Below are 23,863 nucleotides of genomic sequence, written 5' to 3' on the forward strand. Positions count from 1 at the left end.
TATATATACTATCTTTTGAAAAAAGTATTTACAATCTACCGCTGCTGGGCTATGTGAGCAAAACTGTGTTGTTTATCAGCAGAGGAGATGTGTTCTTATATATTCCCACTCGAGCGGACAACTTTTCAACCCTTGGTTCGAAAAGAGTAACTTTGGCGAGAGTGAGTCAACGCGGCAAATTTTTTTTTTGCAGCTGCTTGGGAGGAAAATAAAAAAAGGGAGCTTGTAGTGACTAATATCTTCAAGGGAAAGACGCCGGAGGTCCTACTTCAGTTGCTGGTAGGTGTGAAAGAGCTCCCAAGGATGAAGCATGCAAGTTGTCAGTTATCACGTATCGGGTTTCGTTTTTATTACAGTTATTTACAAAAGATCTGCCGTGTTTTCAGGGACCAACTGCGTCAACGTGGGAGACGCCATCGAGGCAACAAAGTGCAAAGCTTGCAGCTTCATCTCCACCTCCGCGCCCCCCAGCCACGTCTCGTTATCGAGAAAGCTATCGCTGTAGACTTTGAGCCATTTCTTTATCCGTGCAACGTCAAGCTCGTCGTGGATTACTCTGTTTTCCACTGCCTTGTTGAAGATGAGAAACGCAAACTCTCGGTCGTTGTTCATCAAGAAGGACAACACAATCGCTTCCGTGAGAAACCCCTTTGCGGATCTATTGTCGTTGACCTTGTCGGAGACATCGTTGATGTACTCATTATACAAACGTAGGCCGGCGTCTAAGTTGAAACTCGATTTCAAAATCACGAGCAAGCCCAACACGGTTATTGTCGTTTGCGGAGGCTGGATGGCTTCGGCCATGGAGAGGTAAATCTCTTGGTTTTCCTTGATTCCTTGGTGGGTAAAGACTTTGACCATGGTGGTCTTGACTCTGTCGATTCCCAAAGGGGCAAACGCGTCGTATTCCGAATATTTCTTCAAAGTAGTGTCCATGTCCCCCCTGGCGATTCCGTGGATTTCCAACACTAGTGTCCGCAAATTCAAATTCGCGGGCTCGAGGTCTAATTTCGTCGTGTTGATAAAGTGCAAGACCGAGTCACTCAACGCGGCATATTCGGCATATTTAGAATCAAGCTTCAGGCCAAACGTCTTTTGGAGATCCAGAATGCGGCAGTTCATGATGACCAACGCTATTTCGTATACCCACGCTGGGATTTCCTCTGGCTTTTGCAGGAACTGGTCCTTGAACAAGTCAACAAACATAATCTGCGCCGTTGGGTTCGGCAAATGTTGAATAGCAGCTTGGAAGCACGCATCTTTATCGGCACCCGTTTCGCCAAATAACAGTTGAATCAGCTCAAGGTCATTTCTTTCAATCAACAGCGCAAGCAACTGCTCCAATGCCTCATGTCCCAAGTCTCCCTCGTTATGTTTCGCCGCAAAATGAAACAAGTCTTGCAAGCTAGCTAGATTTGCCTCCTCGTTGACGAATTCTTCCACCAACTGGTTCATGACGCTCAGCACCAATGGCTCATTCATGATTCCATTTCCGTGTTTCTCCACCAAGTCCAACGTAGACATCACGCGACGAGGGTTGATCTCAATGAACTGCCGCAAAAGCTCAGCATCGAACGTGGCTAGGTCTTTAAGCTTGAAATAGTCGGAGAACCCGGGCACGAGCTCCTGGTATAGTTTGGTCTTGTCTGGGTTGGATGAGGCCGTTAATGCTCGGATGAGGTCTAGTCGGCCTTGTTCGTCCTGAGGGTTGGCGACCCTGTGCAAGTCGCCCAATTTCAACGCATTGACATCCTTCTGCAACAAGGAAGAAAACCTCCTTGTGGCATGAATGCGGGCAGCGTGGAACTTGATCAAGGTCATCGTGGTGGGGCCCGTTAATGCTTCAAATGATACGCGTCGCTACCAACACCAGCTTATTTAACACAGCATTAAATCTTTTCAACGCCTATATTATCTACTGGAGACAGACTGCTGCACGCTACAAACTCTTGCAGGTTTGTCTAATGGATGCAAAAAAACCATCCAAACAAAGGAAACCAATTCTATAACTCTATAAAATGTATCATCTAATCTAGTCTAATCTAGTCTAATCATTTTGCAACAAGTTTTCCTCCATTTTGGCCAACATCCCCACCCCGTCAAAATAGTCAAGCCACAAATCGCGATCCAGGAAATTCTCCAACTCCGAGTCCGTGTCAAACAATCTGGAAATGTACTGGTCATAACCTAAAAACTCGCCTCGTTGCTCACACTCATGACTCCAGCTCGCCTTGTAAGCTCCACCTAGCGCGCAGGCATTAGGGATCTCGACTTTGTAGTTGCCATTGACTGCACCCAAGATTTGTGCCATCTTGGTGATGATTTGCAAATTGTTCGAGGCGCCGCCCACGTAGTAGCATTTATTGGGTCTCGAAGTGAGCGACTCGATTGTTTGTTTCTTGCCGTCAGTGTAGAGGTCTCCGAATTTCGATACTACCAGATTGTAAATTTCCTGTTTTTTGGAGTCGTTTTGGGTGGACGATGTCTCGGGAGCTGCCGATTTGCTCAACATGGGCCCAGCGCGCAACCGGCAACTTAAAGTTTGGCTCTCAACGATGGCCAATGCGTCTTCGTCCACGGTGAATCCGTTTGAGTTCAACTCGCATGGTTTGACGTTATATTTTTCTTCATTATTTGATTTGTCAAGTACGGCTCGAACGGTTTGCGCGGGTGCCTGAGGAACAATTTCGCCAATGGGGAAATAAATCCCCAACTTGCCGTTAAAACTGGTGCTTTTCTCCAAAATCTCATCAAACTTGTCCCATGATTTTTTCTTCTTATCGTCGTCGTTTTCATCTAAATGGTGGGTCTTGTTGATTTCATCCCGGGCCTTCTCCCGCGCTAACGCTCCATTGGAGTAACAGATCATCCCCATGTAGTGTTTTGGCATCGTGGGGTGTTTGAACAAGTGGTACTGTGACGAAGGTTGATAATTATCGGTGATCAACAACACGGTGGTGGAGGTGCCCAACGACAAGAGACAATCATTGGGCTGCAATGGCAACGACAAGATGGTGGCCAAGTTGTCCCCCGTGAACGAGTAAATCCTGCACGATGCAGTAAACCCATATTTGGAAGCGAAATACAGCGAAATCTGACCCGAGGCCTTGTAAGTGATTGGATGGATGGGGCCGAGTTTCTGTTTCAATTGGTCAATTGACTTTTGCCACTTGGGATCAGATTGCTCCACGCCATCGGCGCTTGTGCTCACGCCCGCCGCGATTGCCAACAATTGGTCGTCGTATTCCAGCTTGCTAATGTCATACAAGTTCATTCCACAAGCGTCACTTTGCTCCAACTCAGCGACATGCCCCAAGAGCACACTGGTCACGAACGAGCTGACCAATGAGATCCGTGCTGTGCTTTCGTACTCCTTCCCATGCGAGCGAGTGATGAATTTTCTAATTTGCAAACCCGTGAACCTCAAGTGGGCTCTAGAACCAGTAATCTGCGCCAATTTCTCCTTGCCAATCACGTTGTGGAATGTGTTTGCCTCGGGGATCGTCGAGTGGTCTTGCCAATTGGGAGACATTTCCCAGCTGAATGCACCCTTGAGCTGGTGGCTCAAACTTTGGTCCGGCTTCAAGTTGCCAAGGAGTTTATCGGCATCGTGAGACCAGTAAACTGAACCGTGCTGCTGCCCCGAGCCACTGATCCCCACCACTTTCTCAAAGGGGAACTTGTCCTTTTGCATCTGGGTGAATAAATAGTCGATTGCATCTAGCCACATGAGCACGGGACTGACGATTTCTCCATCCTCGCCGCTAATGACTCCCTTGTAGATGCCGTATTTTGTCTTGTACTGCGAGTCAAACTCGACGTTGTAGGTGTCGAGGGCTTTTAAATTTTCATTGGTGATGATGATCTTGAGTTGTTGCGTCGACAAGTCGAACCCTAAAAAGAGCGACTTTGAATCGGCATAATCAGTCATACTTGATGAATTGAAGAAATGCCGTCAAAAACAGGACAAGAAAGCAACGTCACCTCAGCTTATTTGACAAGGGTTGCTCGATGATGAATGCAGAAGAAAATGGGGTCAAATGGCCCATGCACGTGACCCCTTTGTTCTTTTTCGTTGTTTTTGACGTCATTGACCGGTATCTGAGATCTAAAGTCCGATAAACATGTTGAACCCAACCTTTCACTTTTTCTAGAATTTTGACTTGCAGAATTGTAAGTAGAGTACAGCACGAGGCAGAGAAAAGTAGTCGAATACAAGTCGGCGTGAAAATATTTAGAAAATTTCTATTCTATATTTGATAATCGCGAGAGGCCCATGAGTCGTTTGACGTTATTCGCAGCTGAACCAGGGTTTTCCACAACCGATGGGCCCGCCCACCGGCTCTCGATTTCCAAGTAGATGATGAGTATCATGCACAGGTCAACAGCTAACGCCCATGCTCTCCCATAGGCAAGTCTCCACCACTTCAAGTTTCACACGCGGATCAGTATTTCACGCTCAACCACTCGATCCCCGGCTGTCCCTTGAACAAGACATTGGTCGACACAAGCGCCACCAAAACAGCAAACTGGATTGCAAATGCAGCACTTAGATAGACCAACGAGTCAGTAGCGTAGCCAATCACGAATGACGAAATGACGTTCACGAGACACATTGTGCGAATGACGCTTTCGACGCGTGCTTGGTTTGGGATCGTTACTGGGAACTCGAAGATCTCTTGTATTTGGTCCATTTTTGCAACGAGGGTGTTTTTTTTCCAAGTCGGAGTTGTGTGGTTTGTTGGGGGTATGAACTCGTGATTTGAGTTGGGAATACCTATGTGTGTATGTGGTGGTGGTGGCATTCGTGAGGTGTCCTCAGTGCTCCACCAAAAGCAAAGAGCAAAAAAATGGAACCAGCGCGCGATTGCACGACTCTTCATGGCTGCAAAAAACACACACATTGTGGTTTCTCTGATCAACAACCCTATGGATATCGTCGTTCGAGCAAAAAGTGTAAGGCTCAGTAATTCGATAGACCATGAGGTTTATGAAGAGTAGGGTAGTAGACTCAAATGATGCTCTCTCTAGTTTTCTCACTCCTCCACGAACAAATGATGTTGTTCAATTGAGCATCCTCAAGCCAGGTGAAGCTGAAGCTGGAGTGTATCAACCTTCGATGCCTTAGGTTCAGATGAAAATATGACCGACTCTCATACCGATATTGTCCAAATTTCTAGCAAAATTATTAATCACAGGGCAGATGAGGGAACATAGAAATAGCTGCGGCAGCTCCTTTCGTTGCCACTCGTTGTCGTTTTGCCAAGTCATCGAGAGACGGATTTTCACGGCGATTCTGCGGGGGGGGGGGGGTATTGTCCCCGTGTACAACAATCATCAACTCAAGTTTCCTTTGAAATGTGAGCATGGACCCAGGTGTCGTTGCTCACTCTTCCAAGTCGCAACGAAGAGGGAAACTGACGGGCCCACTTTTGCAATCACACTAGACTCTCCTCACTTGCAACGATCAATAATCCCTGTGGTTTTCCCCCAAAAGTACGTCATATTAAAAATAGAAAAACGGGCAGTATTAGTAAACACGAGTTTCGCAGATGAGAGAACAAGTGAGTCAAATGAACCAAGTGAACCAAGTGAGTCCAACGGCATGGTGACACCTCACATAGTGAATAACGGAAAAAAAAAGAAGAAGCTGGTTTTGTGTAAGACAACACGGTGGGTGCAAAGCAAAAAGCAATTTATTTTTCCTTAATGATTGTTGACGGCAAATGTCAAACAATAGAAACCGCAGGCATGTTCCTGTTGAAATGATGACCCGTGTGACTTGGTTCTGATCTAATTATAGGTGCATGTAAACAACGCTGATGACGTTGGGGGGGGGGGGGGGGGGCACGTTTGACGGAAGGATATGGCATCGAGCAAGAGATGCAGCAGCAGATTGAAAATGATATAAAAAGGGTTTGGAAATTCCCCATCGCGAGCATCTCATGGTCTATTCAAACCAAAGGCAGTTATATTCATCAAGTTCACAGTTTCAAATCATCAACAATGCAATTCTTCAAGACCGTTTCGTTGTTCGCTTTGGCTTCGCAATCATTTGCAACATTAACCCAAATCAAATTATACGCCAAATCAGAGAATCAGGAAATTGACGGTAAAGGGTTATATTACACCCACGAAGGTGCCGGAATCAACTACTTTTTTGTCTCGACGACGGATGATGGCGCAGAAGTGACCTACGATGACGAATCAAAGACCATTTACTCGCAAGTCAACCCACAAATCAGATTCCAGTTTTCTACTGAAGGTGACATTGTCCAATTGAGTGTGTTCACTCCCGAAGCCGTTGAAATTGGCTCAGATGGAGTCTTGAGCTTCAATGGCAGTGACGCTTTGCAAGCTGCTAAGAATATCAGCGACCCATACAGTTACTCCCAGGACTCGTATGCCGTTGTTGTTGGTGACAAAGGCGGTGCTCCATTGCAAATTGTCGCCAAGTCGGCATAAATTCGGTGTAGCACATCTGTCTCAGCGTAAATAGACTATGAAATAAAAAGTTTTTATGTTTTTTTTTAAGTCGAGAGTCAAAAGATGGCTACTGAAGAAGTAGCGTAGTTTTCACGCTTAATCTCCGGGACAAGCTCGTCGGTGCTTATCTCGCCTCGAACGCGTCGAGGAGTAGACACAACGGTTTTACGTCCTAGTTGCCTTAGTCTTAATTCTGGCGCCATTTGATAGACACCATCAAGGGGGCACCTGGAGCTACAAGTTGAAAGCGCGCAACTTTTATTCCTCGGTGGTTCAATTGCAGTGATGTGTTTTTTTAAGAACTCGAGGAAGCCCGAACCTCCTTGCTTATCCTGCCAACTCGAAGTTGAACTGGAACTTGAACCTGAACTTGAACTTGAACTCGAGTTGAATCGCCGGGCAAGTGTTGTCAGATGTAGACACCATGATGGTGTTCTCGATCAAGTAGAGACTGGAAGATTGACATGACGAACTGGTTAGAAAAAACACACACACATACATGTACATACCGTTGAGTCCAGGTTGCTGCAGATCTTGTTGTCTTTTCAGTCACAACCAGAAGAGAGTTTAATTACTTGATGCAGGGGGTGGAAGGGGAAGGAAGCACTATGAAGAACCATGACCCTGTCTTCTTTGTTCTTTATGTCATTCTCCGCGTCTTGTAGAGATCTTAGACTCGACTTGGAAGCAGTTGTAGAGGTTGCGATTGGTTTGGTTGCCTGAGTTGGGTTGAAACAGCAACATTGGTGGTCCTGCCTCACTGGGCTGATACGAGAATGTGAAAATTTCAAAATAAAAAAAATGAACCAAATTTGACGGGTAAAAAAAATAGCCTACTCTATCTTCTTTCGTCACTACAGCAGCAGCAACAACCTTGACAACACCTCCACCACCGCCACTAGGAACACCACCAGGAACATCTGCCAGTTTCTACTTCTTCTTTCTCGTCTGGTTGTTTTGCAACTATAAAACCACTCATTGAGTAGATCCAACACATTTTTTTAGCAAGTACACCAAGCTAGTTGATTCCAGGGCAGCAGCTATACATATATATATCTAAATATATATCCAAATATATGTATATATATATGTACTGTTGCAACGGTCTACTTGCCACACCCATACTGCTAACAACACCACCCCAAGTCTATCACTTTTTAAACGTTATCACAACTGTTTGAAAGTAATAAGATTGAAAATTTAGCACGCACCTTGAAGTTTCCTTGATGATAGCCACCAACAACAACAACAAATCGCCGGCCGCTTCTCCTAGGAAGCCAACGGCAACTGTGGGAGACTCTCCTGCCAAGAATAACAGCACCAGCAAGAGCTCGTCTTCGAAGGTCATTGATGCCTTGCAGTCGACAATTGACTCGTTGACTGTGGAAATCACCACTTTAAAGACGACAAACCAAGAACTCTCGAGGAAAAACCTGATTGTCACTTCGAAAAACGACTCGTATGTGGACCAAGTGGCCAATTTGAAACACGAAAACGACATGTTGTCTGCCTTGCTCAAGAGGAAAGAGCGTAGAATCTTGGATTTGGAAAACCAGAATGACGAGTTATCCAACTCGGTGCAAGGTTTGACCATGCTGAATAAGCAGATGAAAGTTCGATGCGATAAGTTGGAAGATAACAGCATGACTTCGATTGCAGAACACGAAAGATTGAAGATAAGCTACGACGCCTTGGTGCTCAGTTGCAAGGAGTACAAACTGCATTATAAACTGGAATTGGACACTTTACAGAAAAATTTCGATTTGTATAAGGACGAAAACCAAGCTAAATGGAACCAGTTGCTGGATCTGTTGAAGAGCAACGATAGAGATATCGACACGTTGCTTGAGAGTTTGAACAATAAAAAAAAGTCAATGGACAACATCTATGTCAATAAAAATCAGAAAATTTTGACCCTTTTGGCAGGGTTGGCCAAAGTGGTCAAATTGCATGGCCAAGAAAGCAAGGATATCCTTGGCCAAAACGCCAATGTTGTGGAGAAGTTATTGGAAATCCGCCCTGAATTGCAATCGGAAATATCGCAAAGAGAAGCAACAACAGTCGACATTAAGGCCATCATCGATGGCTCGAGAGCTGTGCTCAATGAAGAAGAGGAACCTACGTTGGTGGTGACGCGAGAGATGGAGAGCAGTGAAAAGAATTTACTACATTCAGCTCCAAGAAAAACCTTGCCCTTGCATCATTCAAACGCGGCTGCCAATGGTAGTCAAAATAACCAACAAAAGAGGAGGTCAAAGAGATACAGCTCGAACAACTCTTTTGAAAATGGGTCGGGGTTCCAGCCAAACAACTACCAACAGCACCTGCAGTATGGCTATCGTTCAAGTAGCAACCCCCCTCACCTCCACAACTCAAACAGTTCCGCCCAGGTGACTCATAATCATAGTCATAATTCTAGTCATAGTCATAGTCATAACCATAATCATGGTCATACATACACCCAGCATCAGCATAGGCACTCGAGCCAGAGTTTGCCCAAAAAGCTGCCTACTATCAACAACAACATTGCCAATCTCCCCAAATCCAATGCCAACACCCAAAACAACTCCAACACCAACTCTAACGCCAACGCTAACACCATCGCCGGTGGAGGTGGTGATCGGAGTTATAGAAGACGGTCTGGTCAATTCCACAAGAGGACAACGTCTCAAGCATAAAAAAGGAAAATCTTTTGTAAGTTGTTTTTTTTCTTTTGGTTTTTGTTTTATTGTTTCCTTGATGTGTAACAAGATCAGTTAGATTGTCGATAGATTTGTTGATTTTTCTTTTTTTTTTTTTTTTTTCACACATGCTTATTTATTTATACCCTATGTAAATATACATTCTGGCCTCTTTTGGCTCATATATCATAAGCTATAATCGAGCCGTCTTCGTATCCCGCAAGGAGCAAATTAATCAGGACATCTTTCTTGATGGCACGAGAATGTTTCACCCTGCCGAATTTACCATCATCGGCCGAGGCCGAGACTTGGTCAATAGGTTTCAACAGCGTCATATAGGTGAGCCTGATTCTGTTCTTATCGTTTGCGTCACCATCACCATCACCATCGCCATTATCATTTAAATGAGGCAAGGGGCGTTGGATTATTTCTCCGTGGTAATCAATTGACCCATCCCAGAACGCCACGATCAACTCTTCGTCGTAAGCTAGCACGCTCTTGATCCCGGAACCATGGTACTTGATTTGCCGCACGGGGTCAGTGTGCACTATGAGCGTGTTTGTCGTTGAACCGGAGACTAGTATACCGTTCAAGTCAGCTAGCGAAATCACGGGCTCGGGCACGTGCGAGTTGTTATGGTATGTTAGTTTCAATCCTGCGTCTTTGTTGATTAGCGAGGTCGATGACTCGTCGTCGTGGTGGTGGTGCTTGGGGATGGATGGGGGAGCGTGAAGGAGCTTGAGACCTACTATGTCACCGGACTCGTAGCCTATGTAGATTTCGTCTTGGATTACCGCCATTTGCATGATGATGCCAAAGTCCTTGCGCCCGGCTAGATCGGAGTTTTTGACGCTGTGGAGGGTCTCGTATGCGGAGTAGTTGGCGATGACCCGTGTGATTCCGACGGGGTCGCGTGTGAGTTTGTATATGTCTATATTTGTCGAGTCCGTGGTTGCTGGTGTTACAAGATAGGAGCCGTTCAACAAGACAATGTTGGTGTAGTTGAGGGCGTTGATGGGGAACTCGTATGCTAACTTTCCGTTAAACCAAAATTTCACGGTGTGGTCGCGCGAGTGCGTGATCACGTAGTTGTGCCATGGGATCATGGTGAGCACGGCGTCGGTGTGTGCTTGCCATTGATGCGTGGGGCGTCTCGTGGTGAGGTCCCATGTTATGACCTGGCCCGTTTCATCTGCGGTGAGGACCTGTTGCGGTGATAGGGAAAGGATGCAAGATATGGGCGACGCGTGAGCGCGAAGTGAAAACTGTCTCATTTCTGAAGAATATGGGAGCACGATTGGAGTCAACTGGAGTCAATTGGGCGAAAGTGGACGAAAGTTGCTGGAGTAAAGAGGATGTGGATGAGGGAGGTTTCGTTGATGCATTTATGGTTGCGAATATTGCGCAGAGCTGCAAAGAGAGTGTGAGAGACAGTTGGAGGGTCTAGATCACGTGATTTTTTTTTCGTTTTTTTTTCAACAGGCAGCACCAAAGTATACAGAGCCACGGCAGCACAACAGCACGGCAAGACAGCTTCAGGTTCAAAAGGTCAAGCTCCGGTCCATTCCCCAAGACAAAGCGAAACAAGGATGGTGCTGAGGGATTGCTATTCTAAACTTGGGTCGGAAGTGGTTGAAGAGCGCATCGAAGCAGCCACGTCGTTAATCCAGGATTTGAAAAACGAAGACAATGCAAGCGAATGGGACTATGCCTTGACGCGACTCATGAAGGGGTTGATCACTACGCGACAATCGGCCAAGATTGGATTCAGCATGGCTTTGACTGAGGTTGTACACCAGCTCATTAACGACGGCAAGTTGACCGTGGAGCAGTATTTGACTAAATTGGAAGACGTTACGCGAGTCAGGAGCCAGATGAAAGGTAAAGAAGAACGAGCTGTTTTGTTTGGCAGGTTGTTTGGATTGCAAGTCTTGCTCAGCACGGGGTGTATATTCCGCGCTTTGCACTATTTGGCCAGGTTTGTCACGATCTTGGTGGAGTTGGCAGGGACAAAGTCGTGGATTCGCGAAGTGGCCTTTGCCACGCTTGTTCAAGTCATCACGGAGGTGCCTGCGAAATTCAAGGACGAGATCTTGGTGCTGGTGCTCCAGAGTGTCAACGACTTGGGGTTGAACTTGTCGACCGAGGGACTTGCAGTATACCTCAATATAGATAGAACGCAACGAACTCATCTAGCTGGCAAGATCAAGAACCCCAAGACGAATTGGAAAAACGGCGACCCTTTGCGGAAGGGGAACTTGCCCGTTTTGGCCAAGGTTTTGAAAGATGCTGAAGTTGTTGACCCCGAAGCTGAGGATACCAAGTCGCAAAAGGGGAGTTGGTCGCCGCGGCTCCCTTTTGTGTGGAACTTGATTGTGAAAAATTTCACGAGTGGCGACGAATTCGAGGAAGAGGGAGAACTGCCGGTGCTGGTGCAGGATTCCAAGAAGAGGAAGAAAATGGCCAAGGTGCCCGACCACATTTCATTTAAGGACTTTTACACTGTTGTCGTGGACGAATCTCTTTTTGCCGAAAAGTCATCTCACGAACGCAAGTATTGGGGGTTTATGATATTCATGCGATTCTTGCCTGGACTAGGCCGCGAGGTGAAATACCTCTTTACGCCGAATTTCATGAGATGTTTGATCAACCAAGCGTCACACAAGTCACGCATCTTGCACGGGATAGCGCGAGAAACGTTGGATTTTATCCCGCGGGTGTGCGTTGACGAGCCAGAGGTGTCAACGATTGTGCTTAAACAGTTGCTCGACGAGTCGAAAGGTGGGTGTTGGAACTTTGACTTGATTAGCAAGTCGCATACCATTGATGGGATCTTGTCCAAGCCAAATGACGAGATGATTACTTTTATACTTGAGAAATTCGATAATGCATTGAAAGCGCAGGATGTATCCGAAGGGTTCAAGAATTCCAATGATAATGTGCTCAAATGGTGTCTCGATAAGCTCATGTATATGGTCAAGAAGAAGTCTGATTTGGCGAATTTGCAGTCGATTTTCGATTTGCTCATCGAGCTTAGCTTATTTGAAACCACGGCGTCGCCGCAAATCCGCAAGTGTGCTCAGGAAAAATTGAACAGCTTGCTTTCGGAAGTGATGACGCAGACATTTCAACACAAGCTGTGGTCTTTTTATTGCTACCAGCAAATACTCAGCTTGGAAAAGAGCCGCAAATGTTTGGTGGAGTTTGATGATGAGTTGATTCAAGTTAAGCAACAGACTATTGCTATGATCAGCACCATTGAAAGTCTTTGTCAAAAAAGGAAAAAGAAAACGGAAAAGGAAATAGTAAAGTCGTCCGACTCGGACACTTTGGAAATGTTTGAGCTTTTATTCACGTTATGCTTCATCCAGCTCTACTCTGAAGACGAGGAGATTGTCCAAATTCTCAGTGAATTAACCGTGGTTTTTGAAAAACAATTTAGCGGAGCGGATGAAGCTGAAGCGGAAACGGAAGATGAATCCAACCCCTCGGTGATCATGACGGAAATCATACTAAGTTTCATCTCTAGGAAAAGCAATTTGTTGAAAAAATTGTCTTTGACTGTATGGGAAAAGTTTCTTTGTGTGGAGACGGCAGATGGACAGTTGAGGCTTGATGATGCGTGCTTCCAGCTCTTGCTCGATGTTTTGGTCGCTAGGGAGAATAAGGAGGGGCAACAGCTGCTATTTGAAGGAGATGGGGAGTTTGTTGATGAGGAGGACGATAGCGTTGACAGTGAAGCCGGCAACGATGGAGATGAAAATGAAGATGAGGAAATGGAAGAAGAAAACGAAGAGGACGGAAGCGACGAAGCGGAAGAAGACGAGGAAGAAGAAGACGAGGAAGAAGAAGACGAGGAAGAAGAAGAGGAAAGCGACGAAGAAATCGAAGAAAGTCACACGGAGGCCAACACAACGATGACCGACTTGGATCGCGAGACCAATCTCAAACTAGCCAAGGCCTTGGGTATACCGACGCGAGAAAGCGGTGAGGTGAAATTTGACGAGCTATCAGACTTGGATTCATCCAACGACGACTACGAAAGCGATTCCATGGACGACGAGCAGATGATGGCGATGGATGACCAACTTTCGAAAATCTTTAAAGAGCGACAGGATATTTTGAAAAGCGTTACAACCGGGAACAAACGCAAGGCCGAAGTAATGGAAGCCAAGGAAAACATGATTTTCTTCAAAAATCGTGTACTCGACTTGTTGGAAGTATTCACCCGGATACACCCCGATTCCTTTTACAATTTGAAATTCATTGAGCCCGTGATTACCTTGATTAACTTGACATTGGATAAGAATCTCGGTGTTAAAGCTCACAAGTATTTAAAGACCAGATTGAGCAAGACTAAACTCGACCCCAGTAAGATTCGCGACGTTGAGACTGTATCGCGGCTGTTGCTTGAAATGATTGAAAAATTACAGGACCTGGCAAGCACTACAAAGTCGTCGAACCTAGCTGTGTTGGCTAGTTATAACCAAGCATGCATCATCCTTGCCAAGAACTTGGTGTTTTTGGACCTGAAGAATTTGGAAGCCGTGGTTGACATTTATGCTAGTTCGTTGAAGAAATGGGCCTTGAGCGACGACAGTCGGCTCCAGCCTTCGCTATTCTTTGATTTCGTTAATTGGATCAGAAGCAAGAAGAAGTAGACGATTGAATGAAAAGAACATAGACCTGTAATTTGCAATACTTACCCCCCCCCCCCCCTTCAATCTTTTCTTACAAAATTTTACCAGCAGACCCGATTGATAGTTGAATTGACTCAGGTCTGCTTCTCCTTATCTCTCTCTTCCTTTTTCTACCTCATCATCACCATCATTGGAAAATACGGGGCACTCGTCATGGTGGCCAGAGACCCGTACTCGGTCCCAAAGTCGTGCACTTTTGCAATTTTTCATCCAATGAAACCTTCCACTCTGACAACACCCTACATGGAGAAAGAACAAAAAAAAAAGATCAAAAGAGAGCATTGACCTTTGACTAACCCCCACTTACTCAAGTATAAATCTAGACGGCCCTTCGCATCCATATCGTCCACCATGTCAGCTAAACAAGCAGGAATCTCGTTATTGAAACAATTGGCTGTGCAAGCTCAAACTGTGAGGAATGCCCTCAAGCCGGAATTCAAGACCATTGCTGAGAGAAGAGGCAATACCGAAGTTAAAGTTGTTAAATTCACTGATGGTGTTCAAGGTGACGTTAAGGAATTGAAAGCTATTGACTCATAAGCTCGAGTTTGGGGAGAGAGATTGGAGTATGGAGTATGGAGTATAAGATGTACAGTGTTCAAAAGAAGAGGTCAAGTTTTGGAGGCCACTGGTTATAGAGATTTACTTTGAGTAGGGCGGAAAAATAAATGCTACTAATTGGTAAGTGGATGATTTAACACCAGTGAGTTACACTTAGGAGCATGCTGAAATCTAATGACCAATTTCATCGGTTTTTATTTACAAAATCTCTATAAGTTATAAGGGGAGGGGATCGGTTAGTTCCAAATTGGATTCGAACCATGTATAAATAATCCCACGAGAACCTCGACTTTGGACTCGTGGTGGGAAAGGAGAATGAATGCAGGTGGATGGATTGGTTTTAAAAATAAAAAGTTCACCGCTTTAGATCCTTGTCTAAAGTCGAATCGAGTCTCTCGACTTTCTCCGCAGTATCCTCCGTGATCTCCTCGATCAACTGCGAACGCAATTCATGAGGCAACGAGTCAATCATTTCACGCAAATGCAGCAACTCGCCCAGTTGCCGCTGCTGTCTTTCCAATTCATGAGCATGATAGTTTGCCTGCTCGATTTCTTCAGCTTCATCTTCGTCTACTGCGTCTTCATCTTGTCTATTTGCGGATTCGTCTAATAGTTTCGATAGTTCCGAATTGGGGTTACTGAACAATTCAACAAACCTGCCGTGCTCCACCACTTTACCATTCTTGCCCAACACCACCACAAACTCAGACTTGGAAATAGTCGATAATCTATGTGCTATTGAGACGATGGTCATCTTGCCCTGCGAAGTGAGACTCCGTAACGTCTCATTGATGAGAGCTTCGGATTTTGAATCTAGTGCCGAAGTAGCTTCGTCCAAGATTAGGATATGCGGGTGTTTAATCAATGCTCGTGCTATTGCGATACGTTGTTTTTGGCCTCCCGAGAGCGACGCGCCGCGAGGTCCAATGATGGTGTCGTATTTCTCGGGGAACGACTCGATAAAGTCATGGCAATTTGCTTGTTTGCAAACGGCGATAACATCTTGCATTGTCAAATGGCGGATTTGTTGCGAGGTCAAGCCGTAAACGATATTCTCGAGGATGGTGCCGCTTAGAAGCACTGGTTCCTGTTGGACTATTCCGATGATGTGACGACGCAAGTCTCGTACTTGGATTTGGTCAATGTTGCGGCCCCCAATTAGGATCTCGCCCAGCTGGATATTATACGAGCGGAGAAGTAAGGAAGCCACGGTAGACTTTCCTGCACCTGAAGGTGCAACGATACATGTTGAAGTTGAGCTCTTGATGCTAAAGCTGCAATCGTTAAAGACAAAATCGGTAGGGCGAGTCGGGTAAGCAAAAGTCACGTTGCGGAACTCGATCTCGTTGGGCAAGTGGCGCGTTTTGGCGCCCTGGATTGGAGGCACGTCCGATTTGTAGTCCATCAAGTCAAACAATTTGATCCCGGCACCGGCACCTTTCATGAGCTCGAGGTAAGTCGTGGTGAGACTGTAAAGGGCCAGGTTGAAGAACTCCAGGTACATCGAAAATGCAACGACATCACCCGCAGTCATGGTGCCTTTCATCATCAAGTAGACACCGATGGCTATGCACAGGAGATACCCAACGTGGTACAAGGTGTAGATGCTCACGGCGTAGTTGGACTGTGCCAATGCTTCTTGCTTCGCAACGCCCACTACTTTTCTTAGCCTTGCGCTGTATTTTTCAAGTTCCTTTTGTTCACCAGTGAAGGCCTTGACGAGCCTGACTGAGTTGAGTGTTTCTTCGCTGACTTTGGTCAATCCGGCAGTGGCGTTTTGCAACTTGGTGGATAGTTTCCGGATCTTTTCGCCATACCAGACGGAGCCGAATGTGATTGGAGGCGAGATGCACAACATGACCAAGAACAACATTGGGTTTATTGAGTACATCATGTACGAGCTGATGATTCCAAATAGTAGATTCTTTAATCCATCTGGCAAATTACCAGTTATTGATTTGCTCACCACGTAGGCATCGCTCGATAATCGACTGATTAAATCGCCCACTTTGTTCTTGTCATTGTCGTAGAATCTCGCATCGTGGCGTAGCAAGCTTTTCATCACTTGGGCTCTTAATCTAGCCACAAGTCTCTCGCCCAACACTTTCAACACCCATATACGAGCCCAGAAGCATACAGCACTGAGACACATGAATGGAACCATGAATGCAAACACCGTGGTCAATTTGTGGCCCCACACGACCAAATCGCCATCAGCGTCTTTCAGCTGGTTGTTGAATGCATCAAGCACGGCGCCCACGAGTTTCACGGCTGCCGTGGGGTAGAGCACGGCGCATAGGATGAACGCTATCGCGAGGAGAAACAATTTCCAATCAGGTTTCCCGAGCTTCAATATTCGTCCAATGGTCTTCATGTTTTCGGCAAATGTCTTTTTGTCCAGCTTCAGGATTTCTTTGTTCTCTTTTTCTTTCATGTCCTTCTTGATGAGTTTAGCTAGTTCCAAATGGGACCTGACTGAGGAATCGTTGCTTAAGTCCTGCTTTGCATTCGACGCGGGCTGCGTAGAGTGAAATCGGTAGTAGTAGTTTAAAGTGAGCGTCGGCAGCCATTGCATCGAGTTCAGCTGTCGCTGCTGCAATTGATGATGATGATGATGACAACGAGGGTGGCGACGGTGCTGATAATTGAGATTGGAGGATATGGTTGCCAAATTGCGCCTCGGTGCAATCATCCCGGTCAACGGTTGCCGCAAGTGGGAAAACGGCAGTCGCAATGCACATTTCCCCAGTAAGAGTCTTGGAAGTTGAAGTATTGGGGATGTATTCAACATGGTTGGTTATATCGGGGGGTCCATTCGCTTGAGTAAAGAGAATCAATTTGATGTGCTTGGCTTGATTCAGCAGCCAGAATCTCTGAACTATCGGTGGTGGAAAACTGTGAGCACCGTTTTGAATATTTTTTTATTTTTCACTCACTTCGACTCATCGGAACCGAACCAACGCTACTTCCAATGGGGCAATAGCCGATTAGCCGTGCTTACAGTGCTTGCAGTACTTACAAGGACTACAGGAGTGGTCACTTAATTCAAGGGATCAATTTTCCATGGTTAGTTTCATAAACTTATTCTACTCTAACACCTCTATCGAAGAAACTTTGGATCATTCCAGCCTCGCTTTCTTCATACTCAATCAACTCGACCGATCCATCTTCTTTCAACACGGTATTTGCTTGAATCAACTGTTTTCTGGGTTTCTTCTCTTTCAACACAATGTCTCTAAATTGAGAGTACTCGGGTCCAACATCGCTCTTTTCCGAGTAATATTCAACACCACCGTCTCTGTTTCCCGTGCACTTGAACACGTGCAAGTTTCCCAAAAACTCGCCGAGTGCATCCACGGCAGTTCCATCGTGAAGCTTGGCCTCGTCAAGTACAATCTTGAGATCTGAAAAGTCTGGTGCCAGCGAGTACGTGAATTTAAAGACGCCTGCCTTGTGGAGTTGTTTCATTATGGCAAAGCGTGCCTGCATGTGAGGTTGTCCCCATTTCGAAGCTTGTGGGTCCCAGAACTCCAAACCGAGAAGACCTGCACGTACCATGAGTAAACTTGCAATGTAACATGTTTCCTTTTGGTCTTGTTCTGAAGTGATGCCGAAAATGGGGAGAACTTCTGTTGGATTCTTTAAAATTAAATAGAGTGCCACTAATTCAGCACGGCATTCTTCGTATGATCCCGCAATAGAACCAAATAGTCCTCCCCATGTCTGGTTTGGTTCATACCATGTCTTGATACGCTCGTCCAGCTTATCAAAGTTGAAATTACCGGGTGAAACCTCCTGCAACAATTTACCCGTTCCGTGACCTAACAACTCGTGCAAGCCAACTTGAACTTCAAACGCGTCGTCTCTCCATTTCTTGAACAAGTCCTGTTCGTCGATAAATGTAATGACTTCTTCCTTTTTGGGGTTCTTTGGGTTGGCCGACAAAACGTTACCAAGACTGACATTCTTGAATCCATAGTTTAAGCGAACATCATCGTAGTTGGGGATGTTGATGCCTGCTGGCACTCCTGAACCGGCAAAGGTCAACACTTCCAACGAGGTGAAATCGGGTGGGGTAAAAGTATCCTTTTCGTAAATCGAGTCCCAGGGCAATTGGGCAATGAATTTCCCGGCATTTTCAACAAGAGATGAAAACTTGGCAGTACGTTCGTGGTTGACCATTGCAACGAGACCTTCCCATTCGCCTCTTACTCCAGAGGGGTCTCTATAAGTTTCAATGAAACCGATATTAGACTCGACCTCGGGCTTGATGTCTTTAACCCATTCGATTTGAGACTTTTTGTGGGCTTGCATGTCACCGGTTTTGAATGCGTCGATATAGTATTGGATCAATTTAGCCTGTGTTTCATTAGCAACATATTTCAAGGCTTGTTCTAGTTCTTGCACAATCAACTTGAAATCTCTGTAGTGGTCACCAAAATGAAATTTGATTGGCACGCCCGAGTCAGTCTTCAAATCGAGATCTTCATACAAGTTCTTTCCCAGAGCCGACGCAACCAAGACACCAAATTCAGTCGGATTCTTGGTAACTCTGGTGTTTTCCGGCATAATGCCTTCAACTTTCAACACGTGGTTAACAGCATCGATTTCCGCTTGAGAAATTTCCGAGTCTGGGTAATAAGTTGAAAGTAGACCCTTGTCAGGGTAGCCCAATAAGCCCTTGTCCGTGTTGTAGATACCCTTTTTTTTCAGCAAAAACCAACCAAGAAGTTTTTCGTTGTTCAATTGGCGAACTAAAATTTCAAACTTTTCAGGGGATACTCTGGGTATGAACTTGCGGTCACCAAATGACTTGTAGTTGCCCAAATTACTCAAGAACTGCGACGCATACTCCAAATAGTGCAAAATATCCTGCTCGTCCAAGTCTTTAACACGGGCAAAATACTCTTCATTTGACTTTGGTTGGCCCAATGCCTCGTGGATGCCAATAATCAAGCCATAGATTTTTTCACTCTCGGGCGAAACTGATCGTAATACAACTTTAGTACCTCTAAATGAGGCCCTCGACAAATGGTGAGCATATTTTTTCAACTCAGGGGTAGACAATTGATCAAAGTGCTTTTTTGCAGAAAGGAGAACAATTGGACTTTCAGAGTCGGCGTAGAACAATTCGTTAGACATGGCAAGCTTTTTTCTTTTTACTTGTTGAAATGAGTGTTTTTGAGAATAATTACTTTTTCAATGAAGAACAAAATGTGGCATCCTATGGACAGAAAGATGGATGGATATACTTATACTTATATATATGTATATACGTCTGCGTCTGTGCGTGTATATTCTTCTTGGGATTAAAGTATTACGTGTCTTATAGTCCAAGGTTTTCTTGTATCCTTTTGAATGCCACACAGTTAGGCGGGACAACACGAGGATCTTGGATGAAACGTTATTTGTTCCTGCTGCCGCTGGCGCTGTTGTGGTGGGGACAGGAGGAGGAGGTTGGTGCTGACAAATTGAAAAATTATAAACCCTGCACGTGACTTGGTGAAAAAAAAACACTTCAGTGTCGTAAATTGGTTAAACAAGACACGACAACCATTTTGGGAGGCCACATGAGGAGACACCCATACAACGGCATTTGTAGCACCCACGTAGAACATCAGCTTATGTTGCGGCACTCTGATAGTTGCAACCGTCTTTACTTGACACATACAACTCGTCATTCTTACAATGTCACCACCTGACGAGCTGCTACGACAAGATGCTGAAAAGAAACTGCTGCAAGAACCAATGCTGAAAGAGGAGGAGGAAGCTGAAGGATCACTCAAGGCCACGGATGCCATTACTGACGAGCTGGAAGATGATGAAGACTACGACCCAACCAAAAAATATGATAATATCGAGGAGGAGAGCGCAGATGAAGACGATGACGAAGATGGTGGCTTGAAAGCAGATCAACAGGAAATTCCTGACTACTCCAAAGTGACATCAAATATTTCACAAGTCAAAACGCGATCGCAACGACTACATGAAAAGGAAGTGAAAAGATCCAAGTATATTGGCAAGTTCCAAACGGATACAAGCGGGTTGGTTAAAGATACGTGCTCACTAGATATTGAGTCCATCTTTGCAGAATTGAAACAGGGGAAAATCACCCCCGAAGTTGAAACTCAGGATTCAGAACAAGCCCCTAGCGTTAGCGTCAGCAACAACAGCAGCAGCAACGCAGGGGTGCAGCCCGCCAACCAGGATAAATCTGACAAAAAAGTTCAAATTCAAATCCACTATTCTTTTGCCGGCAAGTTGATCACTGAATCGAAAGAAGTTGATGAAGATTCCGAAGAGGCCAAGGCCTACCTCAACTCTACAAGCTCCATCACTTCCAATTCCAATGATGTGCCCAATAAGCGATCTCAAGTGGAAATCACCAGGACTGACCCGCATACGCAGCAGCCACTTCAACTCCGCATAAAGCTAAAAAGGCCATCGCTCATTGACAAGATGTTGCAGTTATCTTCGAAAAAACTGAAACTATCCACGTTGGAGAAATCTCGATTGGATTGGGCTAGTTTTATCGATAAAAGGAAAATAGGAGACGAACTCAAGAAACATAACAAGGCTGGTTATTTGGACAAACAAGACTTTTTGGGCAGAATGGACCTTAAAAAGGATGAAATTTACCTAAAGGCAAAGCAAGACGACAGAAGAAGACAATTCCAACTTCAAAACAAGTAGTGAGCTTGAACAGAGTGAGTTATGGTTTCTCTTTTCTTTTGCCGCCATAAACGATTGCAAGCAAAAGTCATCAACTGTGGTGGCCTCAGCGGGTCACCCTCAAAAAGCTTAGCTTACGACTTCCATAGTCTTTAATAGGCAAAACGTGATGCTGGCTTTATAGAGGCATTCCTCGGGGCAGATCTTCTCAAAATCATCTGGAAACTTCGCCACTAGTGTTGTATAGTTATAAAACTTGCTTTCTTTCCACCCATACTGTACACGTTATTGCCTCGTAGCTATATGGCTCCATCATTTGGTAGCATCCCCAGCACCAAAAGAAAAGAGAAGAAAAAACCTTCAAGTAGAAGGGAAAAAAAAAACAGCGAAGAATGACCAGCTTTTCTTCTCCAGACTGTTTTTTTTTTTACAACAACCTCAAACCTCAAAACACCTGTGAAAATTTTGATCTTCTTAACTTTTGGCTTGAAATCTATTGGACTCTTACTTTGCTCCAAGCCTTTGCATCTAAGTTCTAGTTCTTTGCATTCTATTGAGTATTTGATTCTAGTGTTTGATTCCCTACAAAAAAAGTCTATTAAAATCGCCCTTTTTTGCCCCTGCCCTTGCCCCCCTGTCCTTGCCCTTTAGCTCCCCGCCCCTTTTACCCTGAATTCTACTTTAACAATGTCGAAGTCACCTACACCACTGAATGAGGTCCCTGCCGTCGCCACCACTACTTTAAAGCGTAAAAACGAAGATTCCGACGAAAACAACGGCAATGACGACTTGAGCAACGACAATCAGTCGTCGTCGACTCTTAACCAGAACAAGAGAGTTGCCTTGGACAGCGAGCAATTGGATTTACAAGATCGCAAGGAAGAGAATGAGCGTATGGCTCCTGTTATTACCAACATTACTGGTGTTGCAGCGAACGAGAATGAGCAAGAGGACGCAAATAACGAGAATGATGATGAAGATGATGAAGAGGAAAAGAATGAGAACGAGAACGAGAACGAGAACGAGAACGAGAACGAGGAGAAAGCAACGGAAGAGAAGGACGTAGAAGTTGAAAAGAATTCTAAAGTTCAAACCAGCTCTGGCTCTAAGAAAGTCTCTTTCCAAGTTGAAGAAGAAGAAGAAGAAGAAGACGACGAAGAAGAAGAAGACGAAGACGAAGGTGGTGATGATAACCAGGATGAGAAAACGGAAGAAAGTCAGTCGAAGCAGCCTGAACTTAGCGTGCAACAGATTTTGGAACAAGCGGCATTGTTATCTGACCTCCAACCTGCTTCTACTGCCCCTGCGCCTGTTTCTGCCTCGCCTCCTAGTCCAGCCCCCGCAGCAGTTGAAAAACCGTCTGCTCATGCTGCTAAATACGAATACGATTCTCCGCCTTCTTCGTCTAAACCTGTTTCGGACCACAAGGAAAAAGAAGACCTGGCTTCTATTTCGATTAGAATGTACTGTCCCGTTAAAGAGGCTAGCACCATAGTCGGAAGACAAGGCAACAAGATCAACCATCTTCGAGAGAAGGCCAATGTCCGCATTCAAATCAGTGACAACATCCGCGGTGTGCCTGAAAGAATTGTTAATGTCAGAGGTGCAGCAGAGAATGTTGCTCGTGCTTTTGGGTTGATTGTGAGGACGATATTGAGTGAGCCCGAGGATGAACCGGCCAACATGAACAGTCAACAGTACAATTTGAAGTTGTTGATTCCTCACCCAATCATTGGGTTTATCATTGGTAAGCAAGGGTTGAAGTTTAGAGAGATTGAAGAGAACTCAGCTGCCAAATTGAAGGCAGCTGAGACCACGTTGCCCTACTCCACCGATCGTGTGTTGAGCGTGATGGGGGTGGCTGATGCTATTCACATTGCCATTTACTACATTTCATTAATCATGATTGAGCACAAGGATGCGTTGAAGAAGCAAAAAGTTGTCTTGTATAATCCTGCAAACTACCAACCGGAACAGCCATCGTTTGACGCTCCAAGCCACTCGAGGTACTCTGGTCACTCACCTCTGCAATCTGCACCAATGGGGCAACAATATGGAGATGGTGGTGCCAGTGGGGTCAGCTCAATGTTCCAAAACAGGGTGGATCTGTTTAGACCACCACCACCACAATCACAACTGCACCAACTGCACCAACTGCACCAGCTGCAGCAACCTCACCTGCTGTATGATTTTTCAATGATGTTTCAGCCAGCGGCTCAACCGCAACAGAACGCTTACGGCTTGCCACCTCAACAAGCACCACCTCCAGCCATGTCGGGCATGTCTGGTGGCATGCATCCTCAAGAGCAGTACACGGATGAATACAACAACACCTTAATTGGAGAGGTCATCATTCATCCACCCGTGCAATCGGGAGACAAGTACAACCAGGACCTCTACGTTGCCAACTCGCTGATTGGATCCGTTATCGGTAGAGGCGGGAACAACATTAAACATATAAGAGAAAACAGCGGTTGTTCATATGTCAAGATCGAGCCCGATAGAGGCCAGTCGATCATGTTGGGAGGCAGAGGGTTGACCAATATTCGAAAATTGACCCTCACTGGTAGTCTAGACTCTTTCCAGCAAGCAATTTACTTGATCAACCAGAGGATCAATCAAGACAGGGAGAGGAATGCAAGATGAGCTGCTATTATGAATTTTTTTTAAAAAAAAAAAAAAAAAAACACCGAATCTCTAATCATGTATAATCTATGTAAGTAAAACTGAAAAAAAAAACAAAGAACCAAAATTGAATAAAAC

At 45.3% G+C, this 23,863-nt stretch overlaps 12 protein-coding genes across 12 annotated transcripts; 6 read left to right on the top strand and 6 right to left on the bottom strand. All coding sequences in view use genetic code 12, as the record gives it.

Annotated features, from left to right (window-relative positions):
* Positions 1-360: 360 nt before the first annotated feature.
* On the bottom strand, positions 361-1,821 carry LODBEIA_P52840 (uncharacterized protein; the record flags this gene model as incomplete). The annotated part of the gene is made up of 1 exon (XM_066975599.1): positions 361-1,821. One exon carries the CDS (start codon positions 1,819-1,821, stop codon positions 361-363), a length of 1,461 nt encoding a protein of 486 aa, XP_066832222.1.
* Positions 1,822-2,047: 226 nt separating this feature from the next.
* Positions 2,048-3,931, bottom strand: LODBEIA_P52850 (uncharacterized protein; the record flags this gene model as incomplete). The annotated part of the gene is made up of 1 exon (XM_066975600.1): positions 2,048-3,931. One exon carries the CDS (start codon positions 3,929-3,931, stop codon positions 2,048-2,050), a length of 1,884 nt encoding a protein of 627 aa, XP_066832223.1.
* A 514-nt stretch (positions 3,932-4,445) lies between these two features.
* LODBEIA_P52860 (uncharacterized protein) lies at positions 4,446-4,694 on the bottom strand (the record flags this gene model as incomplete). Its single annotated transcript, XM_066975601.1, has 1 exon — positions 4,446-4,694. The coding sequence occupies one exon, from the start codon at positions 4,692-4,694 to the stop codon at positions 4,446-4,448; it is 249 nt and encodes an 82-aa protein (XP_066832224.1).
* Positions 4,695-6,006: 1,312 nt separating this feature from the next.
* LODBEIA_P52870 (uncharacterized protein) lies at positions 6,007-6,465 on the top strand (the record flags this gene model as incomplete). Its single annotated transcript, XM_066975602.1, has 1 exon — positions 6,007-6,465. The coding sequence occupies one exon, from the start codon at positions 6,007-6,009 to the stop codon at positions 6,463-6,465; it is 459 nt and encodes a 152-aa protein (XP_066832225.1).
* Positions 6,466-7,712: 1,247 nt separating this feature from the next.
* On the top strand, positions 7,713-9,164 carry LODBEIA_P52880 (uncharacterized protein; the record flags this gene model as incomplete). The annotated part of the gene is made up of 1 exon (XM_066975603.1): positions 7,713-9,164. One exon carries the CDS (start codon positions 7,713-7,715, stop codon positions 9,162-9,164), a length of 1,452 nt encoding a protein of 483 aa, XP_066832226.1.
* Positions 9,165-9,346: 182 nt separating this feature from the next.
* On the bottom strand, positions 9,347-10,441 carry LODBEIA_P52890 (uncharacterized protein; the record flags this gene model as incomplete). Its single annotated transcript, XM_066975604.1, has 1 exon — positions 9,347-10,441. One exon carries the CDS (start codon positions 10,439-10,441, stop codon positions 9,347-9,349), a length of 1,095 nt encoding a protein of 364 aa, XP_066832227.1.
* A 315-nt stretch (positions 10,442-10,756) lies between these two features.
* On the top strand, positions 10,757-13,828 carry LODBEIA_P52900 (uncharacterized protein; the record flags this gene model as incomplete). Its single annotated transcript, XM_066975606.1, has 1 exon — positions 10,757-13,828. The coding sequence occupies one exon, from the start codon at positions 10,757-10,759 to the stop codon at positions 13,826-13,828; it is 3,072 nt and encodes a 1,023-aa protein (XP_066832228.1).
* Positions 13,829-14,020: 192 nt separating this feature from the next.
* LODBEIA_P52910 (uncharacterized protein) lies at positions 14,021-14,407 on the top strand (the record flags this gene model as incomplete). The annotated part of the gene is made up of 2 exons (XM_066975607.1): positions 14,021-14,055; positions 14,191-14,407. 2 exons carry the CDS (start codon positions 14,021-14,023, stop codon positions 14,405-14,407), a joined length of 252 nt encoding a protein of 83 aa, XP_066832229.1.
* A 376-nt stretch (positions 14,408-14,783) lies between these two features.
* Positions 14,784-17,003, bottom strand: LODBEIA_P52920 (uncharacterized protein; the record flags this gene model as incomplete). Its single annotated transcript, XM_066975608.1, has 1 exon — positions 14,784-17,003. The coding sequence occupies one exon, from the start codon at positions 17,001-17,003 to the stop codon at positions 14,784-14,786; it is 2,220 nt and encodes a 739-aa protein (XP_066832230.1).
* A 506-nt stretch (positions 17,004-17,509) lies between these two features.
* LODBEIA_P52930 (uncharacterized protein) lies at positions 17,510-19,570 on the bottom strand (the record flags this gene model as incomplete). Its single annotated transcript, XM_066975609.1, has 1 exon — positions 17,510-19,570. One exon carries the CDS (start codon positions 19,568-19,570, stop codon positions 17,510-17,512), a length of 2,061 nt encoding a protein of 686 aa, XP_066832231.1.
* A 546-nt stretch (positions 19,571-20,116) lies between these two features.
* On the top strand, positions 20,117-21,121 carry LODBEIA_P52940 (uncharacterized protein; the record flags this gene model as incomplete). The annotated part of the gene is made up of 1 exon (XM_066975610.1): positions 20,117-21,121. One exon carries the CDS (start codon positions 20,117-20,119, stop codon positions 21,119-21,121), a length of 1,005 nt encoding a protein of 334 aa, XP_066832232.1.
* Positions 21,122-21,787: 666 nt separating this feature from the next.
* On the top strand, positions 21,788-23,746 carry LODBEIA_P52950 (uncharacterized protein; the record flags this gene model as incomplete). The annotated part of the gene is made up of 1 exon (XM_066975611.1): positions 21,788-23,746. The coding sequence occupies one exon, from the start codon at positions 21,788-21,790 to the stop codon at positions 23,744-23,746; it is 1,959 nt and encodes a 652-aa protein (XP_066832233.1).
* Between the last annotated feature and the right edge of the window lie 117 nt (positions 23,747-23,863).

This window comes from Lodderomyces beijingensis (assembly GCF_963989305.1).
Source record: "Lodderomyces beijingensis strain CBS 14171 genome assembly, chromosome: 6".
NCBI lineage: Eukaryota > Fungi > Ascomycota > Pichiomycetes > Serinales > Debaryomycetaceae > Lodderomyces > Lodderomyces beijingensis.